The sequence below is a fragment of the Terrapene carolina genome, unplaced genomic scaffold (genome assembly GCF_002925995.2).
Source record: "Terrapene carolina triunguis isolate 2854851 unplaced genomic scaffold, T_m_triunguis-2.0 Scaffold179, whole genome shotgun sequence".
In the NCBI taxonomy this organism is placed as follows: Eukaryota; Metazoa; Chordata; order Testudines; family Emydidae; genus Terrapene; species Terrapene triunguis.
The window spans coordinates 4,578,435-4,600,077 of record NW_020664530.1 but is presented as its reverse complement, the minus strand read 5'-3'; the positions used below and the strand labels follow the sequence as shown (position 1 = coordinate 4,600,077).

The 21,643-nt window shown below is 42.6% G+C and overlaps 1 protein-coding gene across 2 annotated transcripts in view; it reads left to right on the top strand.

Moving 5' to 3' along the window:
* LOC112103624 (thiamin pyrophosphokinase 1-like) overlaps positions 1 to 21,643 on the top strand; it is a 599,015-nt gene that overhangs the window by 293,109 nt on the left and 284,263 nt on the right. For both annotated transcript variants that reach the window (XM_026654049.2, XM_026654047.2), the window contains one exon: positions 2,436 to 2,508. In XM_026654049.2, coding sequence (XP_026509834.1) covers positions 2,436 to 2,508 — 73 coding nt within the window. The remainder of the gene's footprint in view (positions 1 to 2,435; positions 2,509 to 21,643) is intronic.

The following is a 21,643-nucleotide window of genomic DNA, read 5'->3' as shown; positions in this document are numbered from 1 at the left end:
AATGATGGCATCCAAATTGATTGTGATTTTGCTTCTTCTGGACCAGGCTAGCTAAAGATTTAATACTTAAAGCTAATACCATGGTACATCAATTGAGTCAAACCATCTGTGGAACAGTACAGGAATTAGTTGCCTACTTGGTTACCATTGTGGAGCCAGACTTCTGCCTTGGGGGACAGAGAATGAAAGAAAGAAAGAAAGCAAACAAAGAAAAACAGGGATCGGATCAGACCAGACCATAGTGCTTAGCCTATTCCATTTTGTGCATAAATCATTGTCTGTGGTATGTCTACACTGCAATTAGACACCCGCGGCTGGCCCGTGCCAGCTCAGTCAGGGTCACAGGACTTGGGCTGCGAGGCTGTTTAATTGCAGTTTAGACATTAGGGCTTGGGCTGCAGGCTGAGCGCTGGGACCCTTCCACCTCGCAGGGTCCTACACCCTGGGCTCCAGCCCAAGCCCAGAAGTCTGCACTGCAATTAAACTGCCCCGCAGCTCAAGCCCTGTGAGCCCGAGTCAGCTGGCACGGGCCAGCTGCAGGTTTTTAATTGCAGTGTAGACATACCCAATGTGGGTACTATTACTAAGGCCTTGACTGCGTGGGAACGTTGGTGGGTTTAAATTCACCTCTTAAACCTATTTTACTCCGGAGGGAATTCTGTGCCAAAAAATTTAAAAATTCTGTAACAAAAAATTAAGAATTCTGCGCACAATATTTTAAAATTCTGCAAATTTTATTTGCCAAATAAATGTGGAGGCTCCAGCATGGCATTGGGGAACATAGGCCACTGGCTGCACAGAGGTGTGAGATCACTGTGCAGCTCCCCCTTCCCCCGCCCCCCCGCCATGGACTCAGTGGGGAGGCTGCACCCAATCCTGACACAGTGCAAGTACCAGGCCTGGCCCAGAAACATCCCAGGGCCCTGATCCTCCATGCCCTGTGCACCAGGTGTAGGCAGGCAGGCTCAGCAAGGCAGGATCCAAGTGTGCAGGGGCTTAGTGTCGGGGGATCCAGGTGTGGGTTGAGAGGGTTCTGTGAGGGGCAATCTGGGTGTTGGCAGCTCAGTGGGGGATCTGGGTGCGGGGGGATCTGGATGCACAGGGGCTTGCTGGGGGGGTTCTGGGTGTAATGGTAATGGGACTCTGCAGGGAGGTCCAGGTGAAGGTGGTTGGAGCTCAGCGGGGTGTGTGTGTGTGTGTCTGGATGTGGAGGGATAGAGCTCGGCAGGAGGGTCTGGGGGGGCTTCAAGCAGGGTCTAGATGCTGGGGGAGTGGGGCTCAGTGGGGTGGGGATCCAGGTGTGGCCAACTGGGGCTTGGTGGGGATCCGAGTGTAGGTGGCTCATTGGGGCGGTCCAGCTGCAGGGGGAGTGGGGCTCATCAGAGGGTTTCTGAGAGTGTGTGTGTGTGAGGGGGTGAGGATCAGCAGGAGGGTCTGGGTATGAGAGGTTCTGGATGCACAGGGGTTGGGTGGATGGGGGAGCAGCTCTCTGTACAGGGATCCCTCCCCCTGCAGCTGAGGACCGATGGGTGCAGGAAGCAGGGGGCAGGAGAGGTGTTTGCAGAGCTTTCTGTAGCTGGGGTAGAAATCTGGGGATGGGTCTGACCCAGCCCTGGATGCCGTGCAGGAGAAGAGGAAGTCCCATCCTCCCCAGCCCAGCCAGGATTAGCAGCTGAGCCTGGCACAGGGTAGGAAGCTGGGTCTTCCCCAGTCACGCCTCCTGCATCACAGTGATTTACCTCTCTGCTGGCTGCCGTGGGCACCTGAAACATACTGCTGTGGAGGGTTGCATGACTGCTCTTGTGGCTTCCCCTTGTTTCCCTGTCAGAAAGTCATTTTTCTCTGGGGAAGCAAAGAAATCTGCGGGGGATATAAATTCTACACATGCACAGTGGCACAGAATTCCCGCAGGAGTAATACTATTTAGTTGAACAAATGCAAACCCATGTGGACATCCTTATTTTGGTTTGAGTGCCTTTTTTGGTTTACCTTGCATTCATTAGGAACAAATGCAAGTTAAAGCCAAACTGAAATAAGACTGTTCACATGAAGGGTTGCACTTGTTTAAGAAAACCTGTTCTAATTAAACATAAGAAGTCCTAAAGCCTGAGAAAGGAGGAGTTGAAGAGTGGTCTTGTGGTTGAGATGCAGGATTGGGAACCAAAGAATTCTGGAGTTTATTCTCTGCTCCGCCATGGATATAACTGGTTTACCCAAGGTCTCACAATAACTTCTGTACCTCGGTATCATAGACCATATAACTGGGATAATGCTTTAATAGGTTTTCACATAGTTGTTGTGAAGCTTTGTCTACTGATGTTTGTAAGGTTCTTAGTCACTATTGTGCTGATCATCACAGACATGTCTAAAAGTAAAAAAAATAAGATTTTTTGCTATAGTGGCAGTATCTTAACAACATATTTCTTTATTTTCAGCTGTTCTAAGAGCTTGCGCTGATGGAGGTGCTAATCGCCTGTATTATCATATCACAGAAGGAAATCGTGAGAGGTACATTAATAATAATATTTTCTAATACTTTACCTTTAATCTTGAGTGAGTGCATCAATGGGCCTGCACTTTCTGTCTGCACATTCTTTCTCTAATCCCTCTCCTTTATTCTGATCAATATATTTTCATTAGACTCACCGTCATTTTAACTAAAGTAGAGTGTAAACATACAGCATCTGCACAGTAAAGGAAGTAGCCCCCCAGTCCCCAAAATTGTAATTTAAGAGACTAGTGATACCCAGTTGAAATGAACAAAAGCTGAACACCTGTAAATGAAATACATAATTGACTGGGTTTTTTTTCTGGGGGGACATTTACAGCATTACCAAGAAAAGACCAGTATAATTTATTTTTCTGTAATTACTTATGAGTGCTGAGCATTTTCCTGTCTCAAGAGATGATTGGTACATCCCTTAACAAGTTGCCAGGCTCTTTCTTTCCTCCTTAAATCTTCATATGATGAAACATTAGCCAACATGCTTAGGACGCAAGAGGAGAGTGTGGTTGAGGGTGGGGAGAGTTAAAGAGGACTGTTGATAAGCAATTGATTTGTTATTCTTTACTAACCTTGTAGTGATACTTGTATTCTGTATACTTGTATTAAGTAAGGGATCCACTAGTCTTATCCACCACATCATCTCATTTACATACAAATATTCAGTATACAATTATGTAATGATTTGTATAGAAGAGGCACTAGATAGCAATATTTCCTAGTGTATTTAATGATTTTACCAGCTCTGCCTTATATTACAACATTTAGAAATGTGAAACAGCCTAAAACATTTCTCTTTTTTTTATTGTAAGTCTAGTCCTCTTATCCTTTGACATCTTTACTTTGTACTATGGTCCTGTCACTCCTCATATGCTCAGCAGAGTTGGGCATGTGGAGCAACCTTGCAAATCCCATCCACTGGTGGGTTCCTAGTGAAGGAGCTTCTGCAATGTCCCAAGAAGGTTCGATGATGCCTCTAAGGAAAATGTAGGTGCTTGTAGGAGATGATATTGGAGATAAAGTAAGTATCACTCTTCCTCCTAAGTCACTTTTGAGCCAATGCTGCAGCTTTATACATGACCAAACCCGAATACAAATGTCACAATGTCCAGAAAAGAAAAGGCTGTGACTGATGGAACATAATCCTGAGGTTCCTTCCTTTTCTTCCAGCAGATTTCTCTCCCACGTCTGTTTGCAAAGAAGGTTGTGTCACAGTGCATTGCATCAAAATGGTGTCATATTTTGGAAGTAAAATAATGGAAGACAAGACAACTGGATTCAGAGTCTTGTCAATGTTAAAAGATGTGCACTCTTTTGAAGCCTGCTCTGGATCAACTGAGTGTGTTTTTAGTATGTTTGGATAGGTTTGGTCAAAGCTTCATGAATGGATAAGGACAATAAACCAAGTAAGTAAGTAAAGCTATATTTAAGGGCAGATATGAAAGGGTGATAGGCCTAACTAGCTGGTAGACAGGGGGATTCACTCCTGAGTCTTGTGTTTTCTTTACAGAATTGCAAGCTTACTAGTTTGCAAAGTGAATCCCATAGCATGAATTTTGTGTTTCAATTATTTAAAACTTCATGAGATTCCCCACCCCCCTTTCCTTATCAGCTCCAAATAAAGGTGCAGTGTGTGGTGTGTTGTTTTGGTGGGTTTTTTGCCTCTTTGCCAAGTTGGGAAAAATCACAACGCAACCTGTACCTGGCATCTGTGGGGAACATGATGCCTAAGATCAGTGATCGCAATGACTGTGATGGAGGCTGGCCACTGCCTAGTGTTGCAAGAATGAAGGAGTCTCCTTTACTTTCTGTATTCCCCTTCCCCTCTGCCCCAGTGCAGCAGCAGACACAACCTGACCCTTAATGTGAACTAGAAGCTGTTTGACACAAAGCAGGCAGTTTTGGTTGATAAAAAACATGATACGTTTTGCAGATAGAGACAAAATGAGCTGTGAAATATGAACAACAATATTCTAGAACTCTCATCTTACCTCATTCCATAGCCCATTCATCTCTCCTGCACACATTTCATTCATTTAATATAAATGCAATTCAGGAAAAATAGCTGATTGTACCTTGACTGAATAGTTTCATATACTCTCTACATACTTGGCCCTTGGAGTGTTCTTTTTTGGGGAGGTAAATTATACCATCAAAGTCAACCTTTAAAAATTAAATCCAGCAGGGCTTTATATTTTCCTTTAAAGAAACTAAGTCTGCTGGAAAGAATATTCATTTACTTTTCTAAAATATTTTTTCTTGAAATTCCCTGTCCAACATTATTAAAGAACTGTCTGTTCAGAGACTACTGACATGTTAATTATTTTTTTAATGCAGGCATAGTCTTCTATTTTATTAATTCACAGCTTTGGTAGTTAATAGTATTGTATCAAAAACTAAAAGCCACAGTATGTTAATTATAAATTAATTATAGTGTTAAGGCAGGGGTGGGCAAACTTTTTGACCTGAGGGCCAGATCTGGGTGGGAAAATTGCATGCAGGGCCGGGGCAGAGGATTGTGGTGCAGGAGGGGATGCGATGTACAGGAAGGGGCTCAGGGCAAGGGATTGGGGCAGAGGAGGGGTGCAGGGTGTATGAGGGGGCTCAGGGAAGAGGGTTGGGGTGCAGCAGGGGTGCAGAGTGCAGGAGGGGGCTCAGGGCAGGGGTGCAGGGAGGATTGTGGAGTGTGGCAGGGGCTCAGGGCAGGGGGATGGGGGTGCAGGAGGAGTCCGGGGTGTGGCAGGGGGCTCAGGGCAGGGAGTTGGGGTGCAGGGTGCAGGAAGGGTTTGGGCTCTGGCCCGGCGCCGTTTACCTGGAGCAGCTTCGGGGTGGCAGCAGAGCGCACTGGGGCCAGGGCAGGCTCCCTGCCTGCCTGCCCTGGCCCTGTGCCACGCCGCTCCTGGAAGCGGCCGGCACCACATCCCTGCGGCCCCTGGAGGAGGGGGCAGAGGGCTCCGCGCACTGCTCTTGCCGCGCCTCCAGGTTCCCCGTTCCCAGACAATGGGAGTGCGGGGGGCAGTGCCTGGAGGCGAGGGCAGTGCACGGAGCCCTCTGGCCCCCCCCAACAGGAGCCGCAGGGACGCGGTGCCGGCAGCTTCTGGGAGCGGTGCGGGGCCCGCTGCGCCACCAGGGTGGCAATCCTGCGGGCCGGATCCAAAGCCCCGAGGGCCCAGATTTGCCCACCCCTGTTAAGGTATACTACTAAAAAGACTGGACTGAGACTTTGGGTCTGATTCTCATTCACACAAAGGGCGCTTTACTATTGTCCTGGTATCAAGTGGAGCAGGTGCTTTTACTCCGCCTTAGCAAGCTGGAGATCCATGACCAGCTGCTCTCTGAGGCACTTTAGATCCCCACTTCATGCTCTGTTGACTGCAGATGCTTGGTTAGCTCGTCAACATTTAGGAGGGACTTGTAGAACTGTTCTGCTCTACCTTTTTCCTTTGGGGCGACCCTGTCTGAGCCCCTATGCTAATCTGTTCACTGTGAGGTCCAGCTTGGGTTCCCATTGTAACTGGCTGACCTTGAAAATCTGTCTGCGTCCCAACTGTATCCCGCTGCTCCTGAGATTCTGTCTGGATCCCCAGACTATCCTTCTGCACTTGGGGCACCATCTGAACCCCTTTTGCTATCCTTCCTCTGGTTCCCAGTCCCTCTGCTTCCTTATGTAGTCGGTCCCGGACTCTCCCCGTCCTAGGCCACCGTCCTGGTCTCTCCTGCATGAGAAACCCACCCAGTCTCTTTTGACTGTCCCAGTCTTGCCTCAACCTGGGATATCTTTCTTTTCCATTGTTGCCCCTCCTTTCTCTGAGAGGGCAATATCTCTTTAAATGCCCTGCCATCCTGCAGGCAAGACATACCACTTCTTCCCTTGCTTTGGCCATGGGCTGCATATCTCTTGGGGCCCTTACAATAGCCCTACTGTTCTGCTGCCCAGAGACACCCTTGTCTGGTTCCCCTGTCAGCTCTGGGGCACATACCCCTAAATCATAGGGATTTGTGCCTGGAGTCCCCTTTTCATCTGGCCTATCCTTCAGGCCCTTGCCTTTCCCCTTGCAATGAGCCCAATTCTTTAAAGGGCAAAATCTTTTTATGTGGCCCATCTCTTCACTATAAAAGCAGTTAAACCTTCCCATTTCTCCCTGGTTCCTGCCAGGGTAGGCCCTTCTTAAATGTCTCAACTGTCCCCACCCATAGCATCTCCATGGCTGGGCTTCAGGCCTCTCGCCTGCTAAACTCCCTACATTACAAGGTGTCATGTGGCTCAAGCATCTCTCTATCTGCTTTTGTTTCTTGGAATGGATCTCACGCCACCACTGTGGTGTCTCAAACTGGGTCTCCAGTTGCCTCTGCTGGCTCTCTATCAGTTGCATGCAGGGTCTGTGTGCACTGCTGCTGTTCTTGCTGCTTCTGCATTTCAGTTACCTGCTGCTGTTGGCCTGCCACCAACAGGCAGATTACCTCCTCCATAGACATGTCCCTTGTTAATTGGGGTTGGTCCGAAGAATCCCCCTTCTAGTACCAAATGTAATGAGATCAGCACCCACCTCTTGTGAGTGCCCCCTCTGGTTGGGTGTGTCAGGGTTCCCTCCCCACTCTGAACTCTGGGGTACAGATGTGGGGACCCGCATGAAAGACCCCCTATATTCCACCAGTTTAGGTTAAAAACTTTCCCAAGGCACAAATTCCTTTCCTTGTCCTTGGATGGTATTGCTGCCACCACCAAGTGATTTAAACAAACATTCAGGGAGGGGCCACTTGGAGCCCTATGTCCCCCAAAATATCCCCCAAAGTTCCTTCACCCCCTTTCCTGGGGAGGCTTGAGAATAATATACCAACTAATAGGTTAACAAAGTGAGCACAGACCAAATCCCTGGTTTTTAGGACACTGAAAATCAGTCAGGTTCTTAAAAGAAGAATTTTATTTAAAAAAAAAAAAGTAAAAGAATCACACCTGCAAATTCAGGATGGAAGATAACTTTACAGGGTAAATAAAAAGATTTAAAACACAGAGGATTCCCTCTGACTCTGCTTCCCAGTTACAAAACGGGAATAAAATTACCTCTTAGCCTAGGGAAAATTCACAAGCTAAAACAAAAGATAATCTAACATATTTCCTTGTAATTACTTACAGTTTCTGTAATTTTAGATGTATCATTTCAGGATCTTGTTGGGAGCTGGTTTACCTGCTTGGTCTCTCTCTTTGTCCCAAGAAGGAACCAACAAACAGAGCACAAACAAAACCTTCTCCCCCCCTCTCTCCTCGATTTGAAAATATCTTGTTTCCCCATTGGTCCTTCTGGTCAGGTGCCAACTAGGTTAAATGAACTGATTAACCCCTTACAGGTAAGTGATTCTGTACCTCTGGCCACAAGGGACTTTATGTTACTGCATACATAAAGGTTGTTACCCTTCCCTTTATATTTATGACAGGGTGTGTCTGTGTTCTTTCAGTAAGTAGTCCCGGCCCCGGTAGGGCCATATCCTCAGGCTCGGTCCCTGCAAGCAGACCACTCTACCCAGGCTCTTTCAGCTCCTTTTATATGAGCCTGCTGGGCCCTCATTGGCTGCTCCCTGCAACCTCTCTGATTGGCTGCTTCCCCTGCAGCCACTCTAGCCTGCTTGGAGGACCTCTCCACTGCTCCTTTCCTGGGATGGATGTGGCTGGACCCTGAGGCCTCCAGCAGGGGGTCTTTGGGTCCTAGTCTACTCCCATCACAGTGCCCCTTTCCTGCTCACAGCTGAGGTAGCCAGGTGTAGCTGCTCCACAGACCATGCTTTTTCCTGGCTCCTCCCTCCCCAACATGCTGGACTTTTTATCTGGCTAAACCTTATGGCTGCAGGGGGAAAGGGTGCTTTATAGGCTGCAGCACATAGATTAGGTTGCACCCTGGCCCAAAATCATTAGCTTAAAATATTTAAAATGTTAAAAACTGCAGATGGAATTCTTATTATAAATAAGTTATTTTGTTTTTCTGAAATATGAATGTACATTAGAGCTTGCTGACATTTTCCAAATTAGGATTTTGTTAAATTGGAGAAGTCGGGGTGGGAGTGAAATCTAGATGAATTTGTTGCAACAGTTTTCATTTAAAAAAAATCCCATTTTTCAGCCAGCTATGGAGACAGTAAATTTCAGAATTCCAGCAACATAAAAGATATAAAATGAACACAGAACACATTACATGAATTAAAAATAGGCTAACTTATAGATCTCTAAATATAACGGTAAACAGGAAATCATCAAGTGGGTCTGTTTCCAGTCGGGTTCAGCAGGGGCTGTTTCTTGGCCCTACACCATTTAACATTTTTGTCAGTGACGTGGAAGAAGACATAAACCCACTGGTAAAGTTTGCCGATGACACAAATTGGGGGATTGGTAAATAATGAAGAGGACAGGTCATTGATCCAGAACGATCTGCATTGCTTGATATGCTGAATGCAAGCAAACAATGTGCATTTTAATACATATGTATTAAATGTAATGAATACATATGTAAATGCAATACATATGTAACTGTAAATGAATGTCTGGGAACAAAGAATGCAGGCCATACTTACAGGATGGGGGACCCTATCCTGGAAAGCAGTGACTGAAAAAGATTTGGGGGTTGTGGTGGATGATCAGCTGAATGTGACACTGTTGTGACCAAGGGTGACACTGTTGCCAAAAAATTAATGCAATCCTGAGATGCCTAAGTAGGGAAATCTTGAGCAGGAGAAAAGAGGCTATTTTACCTCTGTATTTTGTACTGATGTAACCACTGCTGGAATACTGTGTCCAGTTCTGGGCCCACAGTTCAAGAAGGGTGCTGATTAATGTGCAGAGGGTTCAGAGAAGAGACATGGGAATGATTAAAGGATAGTCTCAGAAAGCTCCATCTATTTAGCTTAACAAAGAGAAGGCTAAGGGGTAACTTGATTACAGTCTAGAAATACCTACTTGGGGAACAAATATTTAATAATGGCCTCTTCAGTGTAACAGAGAAAGGTATAACACAATCCAATGGCTGGGAGTGTAAGTTAGACAAATTTAGACTGGAAATAAGGCATCCATTTTTAACAGTGAGAATAATTAACAATTGGAACAATTCACCCAATCTCGTGGTGGAGTCTTCATTGCTGACAATTTTTAAATCAAGATTGGATGGCTTTTTTTCTGAAAGATATTCTCTAGGAATTATTTTGGGAAAGTTCTATGGCCTACCTTATACAGGTGGTCAGGCTAGATCATAATGGTCCCTTTTGGTCTTAGAATCAATGAGAATACAGGACAAATATTTTGTGAACATTTTTGCAAATATATTTCCTGTTTTTTTGTCAGCTCTAATGTACAGCAAGAAGGAGGTTCCCCCCACCCCAAAAAAAGAAAAATAACCTTTTAGTCCTATTCTGTTGTGTCTGATCATCCTATGCTGCAGCACATTTCACTGAATTGTTATGGAGTGATGGTATCCACTCTACAGGTAGGTTACTACTTAACTGTCCATCTCTGAACAACTTTTTTTTTAAACACTTTCTGATTAAGACTTAAGGCATTAATTCCATGTGACTAGCCATCTGAGGCACATAAAGGTGAAGCTGCCTTAAAAACTGTTATAATATTGACACTGGAAAAAGCAATTGTTATACTCACTCATGTGTCTCTGAAATACTACTTTCTAGAATGGTGGTAAATGCTCTGTAGTCTTTACTTCAGATTTACAGGCATTAAGACCTTTGTTAATTAGACCTTAAGGCCATAGTAAAGTAGAACTGGACAGTATGAGAGGAAGGATGGTGTTGTGGTTCAGAGGATTCAGGAGACCTGTGTTCAATTTCCAGCTGTGTGACAGACTTCCTGTGTGACCTTGGGCAAGTCACTCAGAGCCTGAGTCTGTTTAAGTTGAAATAACTAGGAGATTATGTATGCATAAAGAGATCAGGAGTGAAATCCAGGCGCTATTGATGTCAATGGGAAAACTCCCATTGACTTTATTTGGGCCAGGATTTCACCCCAGGATTTTGAAAGGTAAGCAGCATACTCACTACTGAAATGAAGAACTGAGCAGTCGTCTACTTGAGGGAGAGCAGGCATACTCCCTTGAATGAAATGTGGAAAGATCACATATGGTGAGACGAGCCAGTAAATCTCGACAGCCTTGCCTGTGTTCTCCAGAGGTAAGCACAATTTAGTGGCGCCAATTCAGCAGCCAGCCTGTCTTAGTTTGATTTAATATTTATACGATTTTTTGTAATTTAGAATTTGCCTAATCATAGGAGGCTGCTGTCCTCATCAGTAATCCAAGGAAGAAGCATAAGTCACTGCTGGCAGCATAGTGTAAAGAAAACTGAATAGAATTGAGAGGACAAGAACAACAGAAGTGTTCTTTAATAGGGCAACAGAGAATACAAGTTTCATGTGTTTTAAAAACAACAGAGTATTGTAAATTCTAGACTAGAAATAAGGTGTAAGTTTTTAACAGTGAGGGTAATTAACCATTGGAATGTCTTATCTAGGAATGTGGTGGCTCCTGCATCACTTGAAGTCTTTAAATCAAGGCTGAGTGTCTTTCTAAAAGATATTCTAGAGCTCAGACAGAAGTTATGGGCTTGATACAGAAAGTTCTATGGCCTGTCTTATATACAGGAGGTCAGATGATCATCATGATCCCTTCAAAAGCTATGAAGCATTTGTGTTCAGGAGGATGCAAGCTGTCTTAAAAAAAAAAAACAAGCAACATCTTTCTGTTCCCAAAGTACATTTCTATAATTGAGGAAAATTATGAGGCAGAATATAAAGAAAAATATCTTTTGAAATGACTCTGTGCACCATCAGTTAGCTGATGGTTGGGAATTGTCCTTTGAACTCAAGGCCCAGAGTTCAAGAACCTCTAGAAAAGGCTAAAAAGTTTAAAAGAGATAAATCAGTTTATTTGGCAAGAGTTTTAGGGAAGGAGTTTTTACATTAAACATTTTCTGCCTAACCCTAAAAAGACTACAGCTGTTAAGGTCCAATATCAGAGTTTCAGGCTCCTTCTGATTCATGCAAGATCAGTATTTGGTAAATCTACCATCTAGCCTGATCTCTTATGAGATGCTGGATCTGGCCTGCATTTTTAAAAACAAACTTTTTTAAAAAAACTAATTTCAACACTATTCCCCTGGCTAGAGTAAAAAATGGTTTTAACAGGGTTGTTGTTGTTGTTGTTGTTGTTGTTTTGGCTGAGTCTTTTTTAAATCCTTGTTAGGAGGATAAGACTATTTACAAAAACAGTGGGATTAGCTAATGTGTTTTTGTTTTGTTTTTTCTAGTGCAGATGAGGCCTCTAATAGTAGGAACAATTAAGATTACATATATTTCTTTATTTAAAATTTTACTAATTAAACTTTGATACACATCCGTACATGTTCAAATATATTGTTCTTCTAATAGTTTTACTCTGATAATGAAATTCAAAGTTTGTTTCAGAATTAGCAAAGCTCTTTAAAAATTTTGGTGGTTATAATCCTAAATTTAAGCAAAAATTAGCTCCCTGCATCAATAAATATTTCCTAAAGGTATGTGGGCAATAAAATTGCTACATTATGTAAGCATATCAGTCTTATTGGGTCTCTGAATCAGACATTCATAGAAATGATGAGAGGTGCAAATGATTGGTACATCTGAGAGGGATTTACTACTGGATTTTTGGTATAAAAGAGCAATATAGATCCAAAGCATCAGGATGTATTTATCTTGAATTATTGACTAAGTCAGTATGATATATTTCTAGACAGTTGGTTATCAGATGCTGTAAACTAGAGATCGAAAAGTTGCCTAAGCATTATCCTGATTCATTTTAGGACTGTTGGAGGGCCAGAAGTAGTATGTTTTTCTGATCACACAAAGTGGGAATAAATTTTGAAGGAGATATCATTGGAAGCAGCTGCAAAAGCCATTTTACAGCTAAGTTTACTTAGAGGCACTGTTGATTATAGTTATTATATTACATACAGTATGTTCCTGAGAAACTTTGTTCAGGTGGGTAGGTCCTTTGGAAGTAAAATACCAGAAAGTCAGCTGCAAGGAAATGTGAGTTACCAGTTACACTACAAGACTGAGGTGGAACTGCTTTTCTTAGCTGAATGTCTGCAGCTATTGCAATTAAAGATGGAAATCACATAACCAGCATTATCAGAAAGCGTTGCTCATTTCCAACAAATCATCATAGCTCTTCAATAGGAAAACACATGAGAGAGGTCGCAGGTGAATTAAGGCCCTGAGAAGTAACTCCCCAAAATCAGAATTTAACCAGAAAGATGGCATCTTCTGTACACACTATTGTAAAGTTTATGAAATGGTAGTTTCTTCTGTCTCAGTGTAGATTGCTTCTTTTTATGTTATGGGAGGAAAAATAACTATAAGGTAAGCCATGGACAGATGGCTGTGATTTCTCTAGTCAACCAATAAGGACTGTTAGAGTAATGCCTTCATGCACATCAGCTCTATGATAAGTTAACTGAATCCCTATGTATATTAAGGAAATGTATCAGGCATAATGGAGTAAATTTCACTTATGCGGGGTGGTGTTGTCTAGTGGTCAGAGCAGGGAACTGGGAATCAGGAGTCAGTGGTACAGGGCTTACCATCCTGTGCCTCAGTGTGCCCATCTGTAAAATGAAGATAATGCTTGGTGGGTGCTTTAGTAAGGACCAATCCTGTCCTTATGCACATGGCCATTTCCCATCCAAGTTTCTAATGTTACATTATTGATGAAAGACAGACCTGTATTAGGACCTGTACCTTCTTGAATTCAGTGGCAGTTTTGCCAATGATTTCACGAGGAGCAGGAGCAGGTCCTACATGAGGGCAAAATTTACCCCTAAATTTTAACAAAGCACTGAAGCACTTGATGTCTTCAGATTGGAAGAGATCTTAATAATGGGAAGTATTATTATTATTGTTATTTGTGTTCTGGTGGCATCTAGAGAGCTCAAATGAAATGCCACATTTGGATAGACACCATTCATACACATAGTACTAGAGAGTTGTTTCCCTGAACTGATTCCAATATAATTGAACAAGACAGAGAAAGGATGGGAGGGGAAACAGAGGCACAGTGGGGTGAAATGACTTGGCTGAGGTCACAGAGCAGGGCAGTGTCAGCTGGGAGTAGAATCCCAGTCCCTTGACTGTCTGTATGGTGCTCCGTCCACTAAATCATAGAATCATAGAAGATTAAGGTTGGAAGAGACCTCAGGAGGTCATCTAGTCCAACCCCTGCTCAAAGCAGGACCAACACCAACTAAATCATCCCAGCCAGGGCTTTGTCAAGCCGGGCCTTAAAAACCTCTAAGGATGGAGATTCCACCACCTCCCTAGGTAACCCATTCCAGTGCTTCACCACCCTCCTAGTGAAACTTTGTTTCCTAATATCCAACCTAGACCTCCCCCACTGCAACTTGAGACCATTGCTCCTTATTCTGTCATCTGCCACCACTGAGAACAGCCTAGCTCCATCCTCTTTGGAACCCCCCTTCAGGTAGTTGAAGGCTGCTATCAAATCACTCTTCTCTTCTGCAGACTAAACAAGCCCAGTTCCCTCAGCCTCTCCTTGTAAGTCATGTGCCCCAGCCCCCTGATCATTTTCGTTGCCCTCTGCTGGACGCTCTCCAATTTGTCCACATCTTTTCTGTATTGGGGGGCCCAAAACTGGATGCAATACTCCAGATGTGGCCTCACCAGTGCCGAATAGAGGGGAATAATTACTTCCCTCAATATAATAATTCTGCCTCTCTATTAGAAAAGAGACTAGGAGGAGGTTAGCTAAGCGGTAGCTACCAGCCAAGAAAATGGAGGATCGTGTTTTATACGTGATAGCAATTCATGAAAATACAATTACTCCACAATGGATAATAAGATGGGGAGTGAGGGAAGCTGTGACAGCTGCCAGACAGAGAACCTGTTTGGGGTAAAATAGGGATATATTCATCTAAACTTTGTTCCCACAATCTAATGGTTTTTATTGCTTCAGCTCCATGGGCAGATAGACTGCTTTTGTGCCTCCAGCATACTGTAAGTAGAGCAATGTCACTGCAGTCTGGGTGATTTCCAGCTTTATGGCATGGTAAGTCATTTATAGCCATCTTGGTGACAGGAGTTAGGATTGCCTAGCAATGAAATACTGTGCACTGTCACACTAGTGGAAAAGAAGTTCAGAAAGAAATCTGAGTTAGTCTAAAATACTCTTGTTTAGCGTTCCAGTTCATTGTGCATTAGGAGTAACTGCCAGTGTCTGGGAAATTTGTTACTTGTGTAGCATTAAGGTGAAAAATGTGCCAGTGGAGTTATTACGGCCCTGAATATCAATAGAAATGAAGGGTCAGGTGGGTGATAGTGTCTTTTATAGATTAGTATTTAAAAAAAAAATAGAAGAAAAAGGAATTACAAATCAATTTTTACATCATGTGGGAAAGAGTTTCCCCTATTAAAAATAAATAAATAAGAAGAAAGATGGACATAACAGGAAGCTCATATGACTTTTTGTTTATATTTGTAAATTTTCAAAAAGCAACATTAACTCAGACTCAACAACATGTAGCTCCAATTTAAAGGAAGCTTCATTAGGGCTGAGAAGAATGCCAAGAAGACAGAAGAGCATTCAAGCCATAGGTACAGAACTGTGCATGATGCCAACAGCTTCAACATACAAGCCTTAAAGTGAGCTATGCTGCACTGCCACACCATGGAGAACTAGGCAAGGGTTAGCAGTGTTGCGGTACCTGTTTTCTTTTTCAGAGCTTATGAACTCATAGCCCAGAGAGAAGCTGAAGGTGGCAGGAGAGAGAACGCCACAAAACTTCAAATTTTATAGGAAGTTGTGTAATGGGAGTAAGCATGGCACCTGAACACAAATTATTCAGATTACTTTCTGCTGTCATTGAAATGCTTTTTCAGTAAATGTATTAGGGATTGTTAGAGCATAAATAGATTCTGAATGTTTCTTAGATTTTCCCATTCTCTTTCTCCTCAAGGCCCTGCTCACTTTTTATAAATATGTGAAAGCCTGAAGTTCTAACTTAAACAATTTGCATTCAGATATGCACCTTCATTTTGAAAACAGATTACTGTGTACTACAAATCTGTTTAAATTTAGGGTTGTTAGTGAAGTCAGTAGCTCACAAAAAGGGGATTTTGTACATACTTGATGGTAATGGGGAAATATAACTTTCAAATGTAAATCCATTTATTTTTAAACTGTTTTTCCTAGTTCCTCTTTATGATTTTTTTAATCTAAATTTAGTCCAGGCAAGTCTTTCCATTTTATGAATCACCTCCTTCAGATTTTTCATTCTAAAATGTTGTGCATCACGATTGTTTTCACAGAAAATGCTATTAAGAACAAAGAATTGCATCCTATAACTATGACAGAATATTTATTGTAATGAATAAACAAGAATAAGATGAAAAGGTATACTTAGGCTCCCAGAAACTAACCATTTAGGGAAATTAGCTACCCTAGCTTCTTATATGTTTGGCCATGAACTTGTACACTTGTATTTGTGTAGTGAAAAATCCAGGCTTTCATGGTGAATGATAGGAAAGTTAGTCTTCTTTTGTGTAATTTTGTCTCTAGATACATCTCCTTGTCAGTGCTGGAACTACTAAAAAATGACTGTGCGGCAGTCTTGACTGGTGCATAGTTCGGGCAAAGACAGTTCAAGAGGCAACCTCCATTGGTTGGCTAGGCAACGACTGCCATCTAAGATAGCCAATAAAGTAGTCCCTGGCAAGTGGCTAATGCCACCAGTCATCCATTAAGCAATCTGTATGGTGGATTGCTATGCTACTCTGAGCTTTTTGTCACTGAAGACTATGGGTTGTGTCCTTGGCTAGAAGCTAGAGTTGTAAGTGATCACGGCACCGACTTCAAGTTGTTATGCACCAAAACCAATTTATCCATCAGTGTTAATGTACACAGTAATACCTCTTGAGCTTTGATCTTAGTTTCACTGTATTCACAAAAACTCAAATTTACACATCCAAATTCCATCCACATGCATAAATTCAGACTTTTGTGCAAGCAAATTACTCTGCACACTGAACTATGAACACAAATATACTGGCTGGGTTGTGACATCTACTGCTAGATTCTTTTTCTAAGAGACTGTTGGTGAAATAGAAAATCAAGAAGGACCACATGAATGTTTTTACTTTCCAAGTCCTGCACATAGTATGATAAAATGGAATACAGTGTTTTCTGTAGTTGCCTTTCATAGAAACTGTATTCCAAAATGTTTTAAATAATGCATGTAAAAGTTTTATAGTAAAAATTAATAGCAGATGGAGAATTAAAGAGTTTTGGGCAAGGGTGAAAAGGTGTGTTTTTGGATAATAATGGAATATGTATCATCAATGATGTGGAGAGACGCACAAAGGCTGTTGTAGATGACGGGAGCTGTGCAAAAGAACTTTCTTACCCCACACTGACAAGATTTTCAGTAAGTAGACAAACAGGCATGGAAGAGGTGGACTATAAAATCCATGTGGTAATCTGGATCTAAGAATTTGGAGGTTCTTGAACTAAATAGAAATGCATCAGGGCCCACTGGAGTTGTCTGCAGATATGAAGGATGTCTTCATGCTTCACAGCATGTCAGAGGTGGGCTCTGGAGTGACCAGAGAAGAGAATAGCAGTAGTCTTGCTGAATGGAGATAAAAGCATGGGTGAATTCAGAAGAGTACTGAAAGCAACTAGAATAATATGCAAAGCAGTCTGAGTTTATGTATCTACATAATGGTCCATACTCAGTAATTCTAGTTAACCCGGAGTATGGTTGAATGCACTGTATACAGAACATCTTGAAATTGGATTGGAAAGAGATATGTGTTCCATGGGAAAGCACAAGACTATTTGATATGCACTCCTTTCATAGTTTATTCCTCTGAGTTGCCCATGAATGTTGAACTAAATTGATTGCAGAGTAAAGAAAAGGTCATATAAATAATGCTTGGAAGCAAACATAATATGAGAATTAATAAAACTCTCCATGTTCGCAATTCTTTTTTTTTTTTTTTTTAGGAGAAAACCATGACCAGTGATTATCTGTGGGCACACTGCAAATTGCTTCTGTGCTATATTCAATTTTTATTTTTGTTTTGTGTGTTAAAAAGCAGCTGGTGAGTGTGGGGAAGCTGTGGCTCCAATGAGTTATATGAGTGTGCTTCGAGCTCTGCTGAAATTGATTTTATTTTAGTTTTTGGTGGTGGTGATTTTTCCTGTATTAACTTCATAACACAGGAGTAGACAGAGACAGCAGTTGTCAAATAAAGGCCCAGTCCAACTCCTATTGAAATCAATGCAAAGTCTCCTATTGATTTCATTAGGAAGTGCATCAAACTTTAAATGCCTTAGATCAAACTGATGCACGCTTTATTTTTGGACTATCTGACATTAGGTCTTGGATGCAAATGTTGGAAACACATAGGGTAAGATTCTGTACTGCAATCTTGAAGAGATGCACACACAACTCTCAGCCCAGGGGGTGTATTAGCTAAGGTGGCTTTAAGCCACATTTGTTACCTTCTGACTGGAGGCTGCTCCAGGGGCTGGAGAGGTCTCTAGTATAACTTTGACAGCGCTGCAGGTCTGTCTGAGTTACAGCCCCCTCTCCAGGCTGCCTTATAGGCTGCAGTACTGCCCAGAACCTCCACAGCACAACATTCCCCTCCTACGTTGGCATGCCCCCTATGTCAAGGCTTGTGAGGTGGTCCTTGGGCTGTCCTCCCTAATGCCTGCACTGGGGAATCTTCCCACAGCTGGACATGAGGCTTTTAGCTCTAGCCCGTTCCCTGCCATAAGTGGCTAGAGAGGGGGTGAGGATGTCACCCATAATCTCAACCAAGTACTAGATATTTCAGGGACTGGAGATTAGATATACTATTGATGGGTAGATAAAGTAAGCTATTTTAGGGTGGGTGTGGAAGATATCTACAATCACTAATGTAGATACAGTATGTTGAAATTTTGATTTTTTTTTTCAATTTTCTGTTTGTATTTCTATGTAAAGAAAAGGATGATTTTTCCAGATTTGGTGCGTGTGAGAGAAAAAAAAATTCATTCTGTTTTTGACCACTTATCTATCTCATTGAAATTTTCCAAAAGTAGACTGCAAAAAATAGCTCCAATTGAAAAGAGAGTAAATTGAAGGAGTAAAAAAAAAAAAAACAGAGCACAACATTGGAAGCTGACTTGAACATTCAGGAGAACCAAAACCACTTGATAGAAAGACTTTTGGTCATTGTAGCATTTCACACATAATTGTCAGTCACATATATTCAACTACGGTGTTCAGGAGCAAACTTTTTTAGCCATCCAGTTGCACTGCAGATAACTGCCATTCTGATTTCAGATTCCATGCCACCATTTACATTCCTAACAGATAGTTCTCATTCATTGTAGTTTTAAGTGACTGAATTAAAGATCTTTATTGAAGTATAAAATGGGGTCTAGATAAATGTATTTATTTATGATCTATATACAAAAATTAAAAGGCATCTGGGAGTATAATGTAGTTTAAATCTCCTTCCATGGGCAAGTTAGTGGGAGAAAGGTAAGGGAGGTCTCACTTGATTCTGTAAAAAATCGACAGAATCACAGTTTCGATGGTGCTACCCTCTGTGGCATGGCGGGTGGGACTCTCTGCCACTCTTTCCCAGCTCAGGGTCCTTCAGCTGGTGGAAATGTTGATAATAGAGTGACGTTGGACATGGGTCAAGTTGGTATCATTAGAAAGCCCTTTCTCCCATGAACACAATGGTACCAAATATGACAAACCTAAACAATTATGTAGATATATATTTGAGCAAATGTTAAAAAAACAACATTTTTTAAAGTTATACTTTAAACACAGGGATGTATTGCTTAACTAAAAAAGACATTGATCTTAACTAGTCCTAGGGGAGTTAGCCTTGGCACATCAGACTGAAAACATTTATTTATCAAAGTCTTCATTGGTGACATCTCTGTTTAGGGCCACCACTGCTAGACACAGGCCTGTAAAGGCCCATGTCTAGTTGTGACACTCTGTACCTCAGGAGAACACCCTGCATCCCCATGTTCATCCTTATAATATGATTGTGTGGTATCCAGTGCAAAGTTTGTCGTGTCAGGTGTCTTCGGAAGGCTCATGATGCACTGAGCATTGTTGTTATAGTAATGTTATAGGTTGTAATTTCATATATATAGTTATGAGGCTAAAATGCATCCTCATGGCTTAAAACAAGCCCAGGCAAAACTCTCCAAGAGCAGAAGTGCAGTTCACACCTCATCAGGGTATGTATGGGACAAACCCAGCCCAGCCTCACAGGAACAAAAGGACACTGGCCTAGGCAGCAACAAAGGATCTGTTGGACTCTTGAGTGAGTCACCCCCATTCCCATGGTCAGTTTGGGACTACGATGAAGTAATGCTCACCTGACTCTGAAGGGGGGGAGCAAAGCCAAGAGGAAAGAAAGAACATGATAAAAGGGAGAGACGCTTGCCATGCTCTCTCTCTTCCATCTCCATCTACAGACACCACCACCAAGTGACTGAAGCGCTGATCAAAGGGGAGAGCCTGGCTGAAGGACAACCAGCCAGCGTATGGTGAGAAGCATCTAAGTTTGTAAGGGCACTGAAAGTGTTAAGGTCAGCTTAGAATGTGTTTTGGTTTTATTTCATTTGACCAAATCCAACTTGTTATGCTTTGACTTATAATCACTTAAAATGTATCTTTTGTAGTTAATAAATTTGTTTGTTTGTTATACTTGAAGCAGTGTGTTTGGTTTGAAGCGTGTCAGAGACTTTCCTTGGGATAACAAGCCTGGTACATATCAATTTCTTTGTTAAATTGACGAACTCATATAAGCTTGCAGCATTCAGCGGGTGTAACTGGACACTGCAAGACGGAGGTTCCTAGGGTTGTGTCTGGGACCGGAGATATTGGCTAGTGTCATTCGGTTGCACAATCCAAGCAGTGGGTGGCCAAAAGTGCTCACTCACGTAGCCGGGAGCAGCTTATGTGCTAGAGGCTGTGCATGAACAGCCTGTGAGTGGGGGTTCTCACAGCAGAGCAGGGTAAGGCTGGCTCCCAGAGTCAAGGCTTGGAGGGACCTAGCAGATCACTGGTCCAGATAACACCGGGGGAACGTCACACTAGAGTTGTGACAAGTTTTGAGTCAGTACCACAAATGTATTTGTTCATGCATTCCAGCTGCATAAGAAATGTTAACTGAAGCGAGCAATCAGTGGGGCTAGCAGGTATGATTGGTAGGATGCATACATAGGTCATTCGCTCTGGCACCTTATGTAGTTCAAAGCTTTAACACCAAGTTAAAGGCTGACCATGTTGAAATGTACCTTTTCTCCTGAAATAATGTGGTGTGATATGTAGTGTCATGGGTATCCAGATCTTCTATCTCTTCAGCAATGATTTTTTTGCCTCTGGAATGCATCCCACTTTTGCATGCACAATAACCAAGTGAGATCCAGGTTGGTGAATGTAGAAAGCTCTATTACAGTCAATGTAACTGCTGCTTCATTGAAAACTGGACTTCTTGGCTTCAGAATTGTTGGACCTTGATTGGAAAGTGAATGAGTCAGGAAGCTCCTTCAAAGAATGGTTCTTTGCTGGTCCAGACAGCACTTGATGCTGGGACTGGTCCCTATTAATATGCTCCTGGTAGCAGACCCACAACCGTAGCATAAGGGGCACCTTTGCCATCTGCTGTATCTTCAAAGAAGCCTAAGTTATTAGCAGCACAAAATATTAACCTACCTTTGATGAGGTCTGGGGGAATGTAGAATCCTTCATTAAGTTCCATGCAGTGAACAACGTTTGCATTTGCAGTCTCCAGGCAGAGTACTTTGTTGTAGTCGATGGAAGCGCCAATGTTGTGTGGAAGCTGCACAAGGAATTTACTGTGGGTTTTGGAATGAATTATTGAACTAACAGCCACTACTGATAGGTTATTCATATGCTGCATGGTTGTCATGTATATGTTGGAACCCTGCCTTTCCACTTGTACATGAGATTTTGTGATACAAGGGCTGCCTTGTGCTCCACTTGCTTACTGTCACACTCGCTGGTGCTGAAGTCACTGCAAACACCAGTATACAACTTAAAAAAGTACTGGCC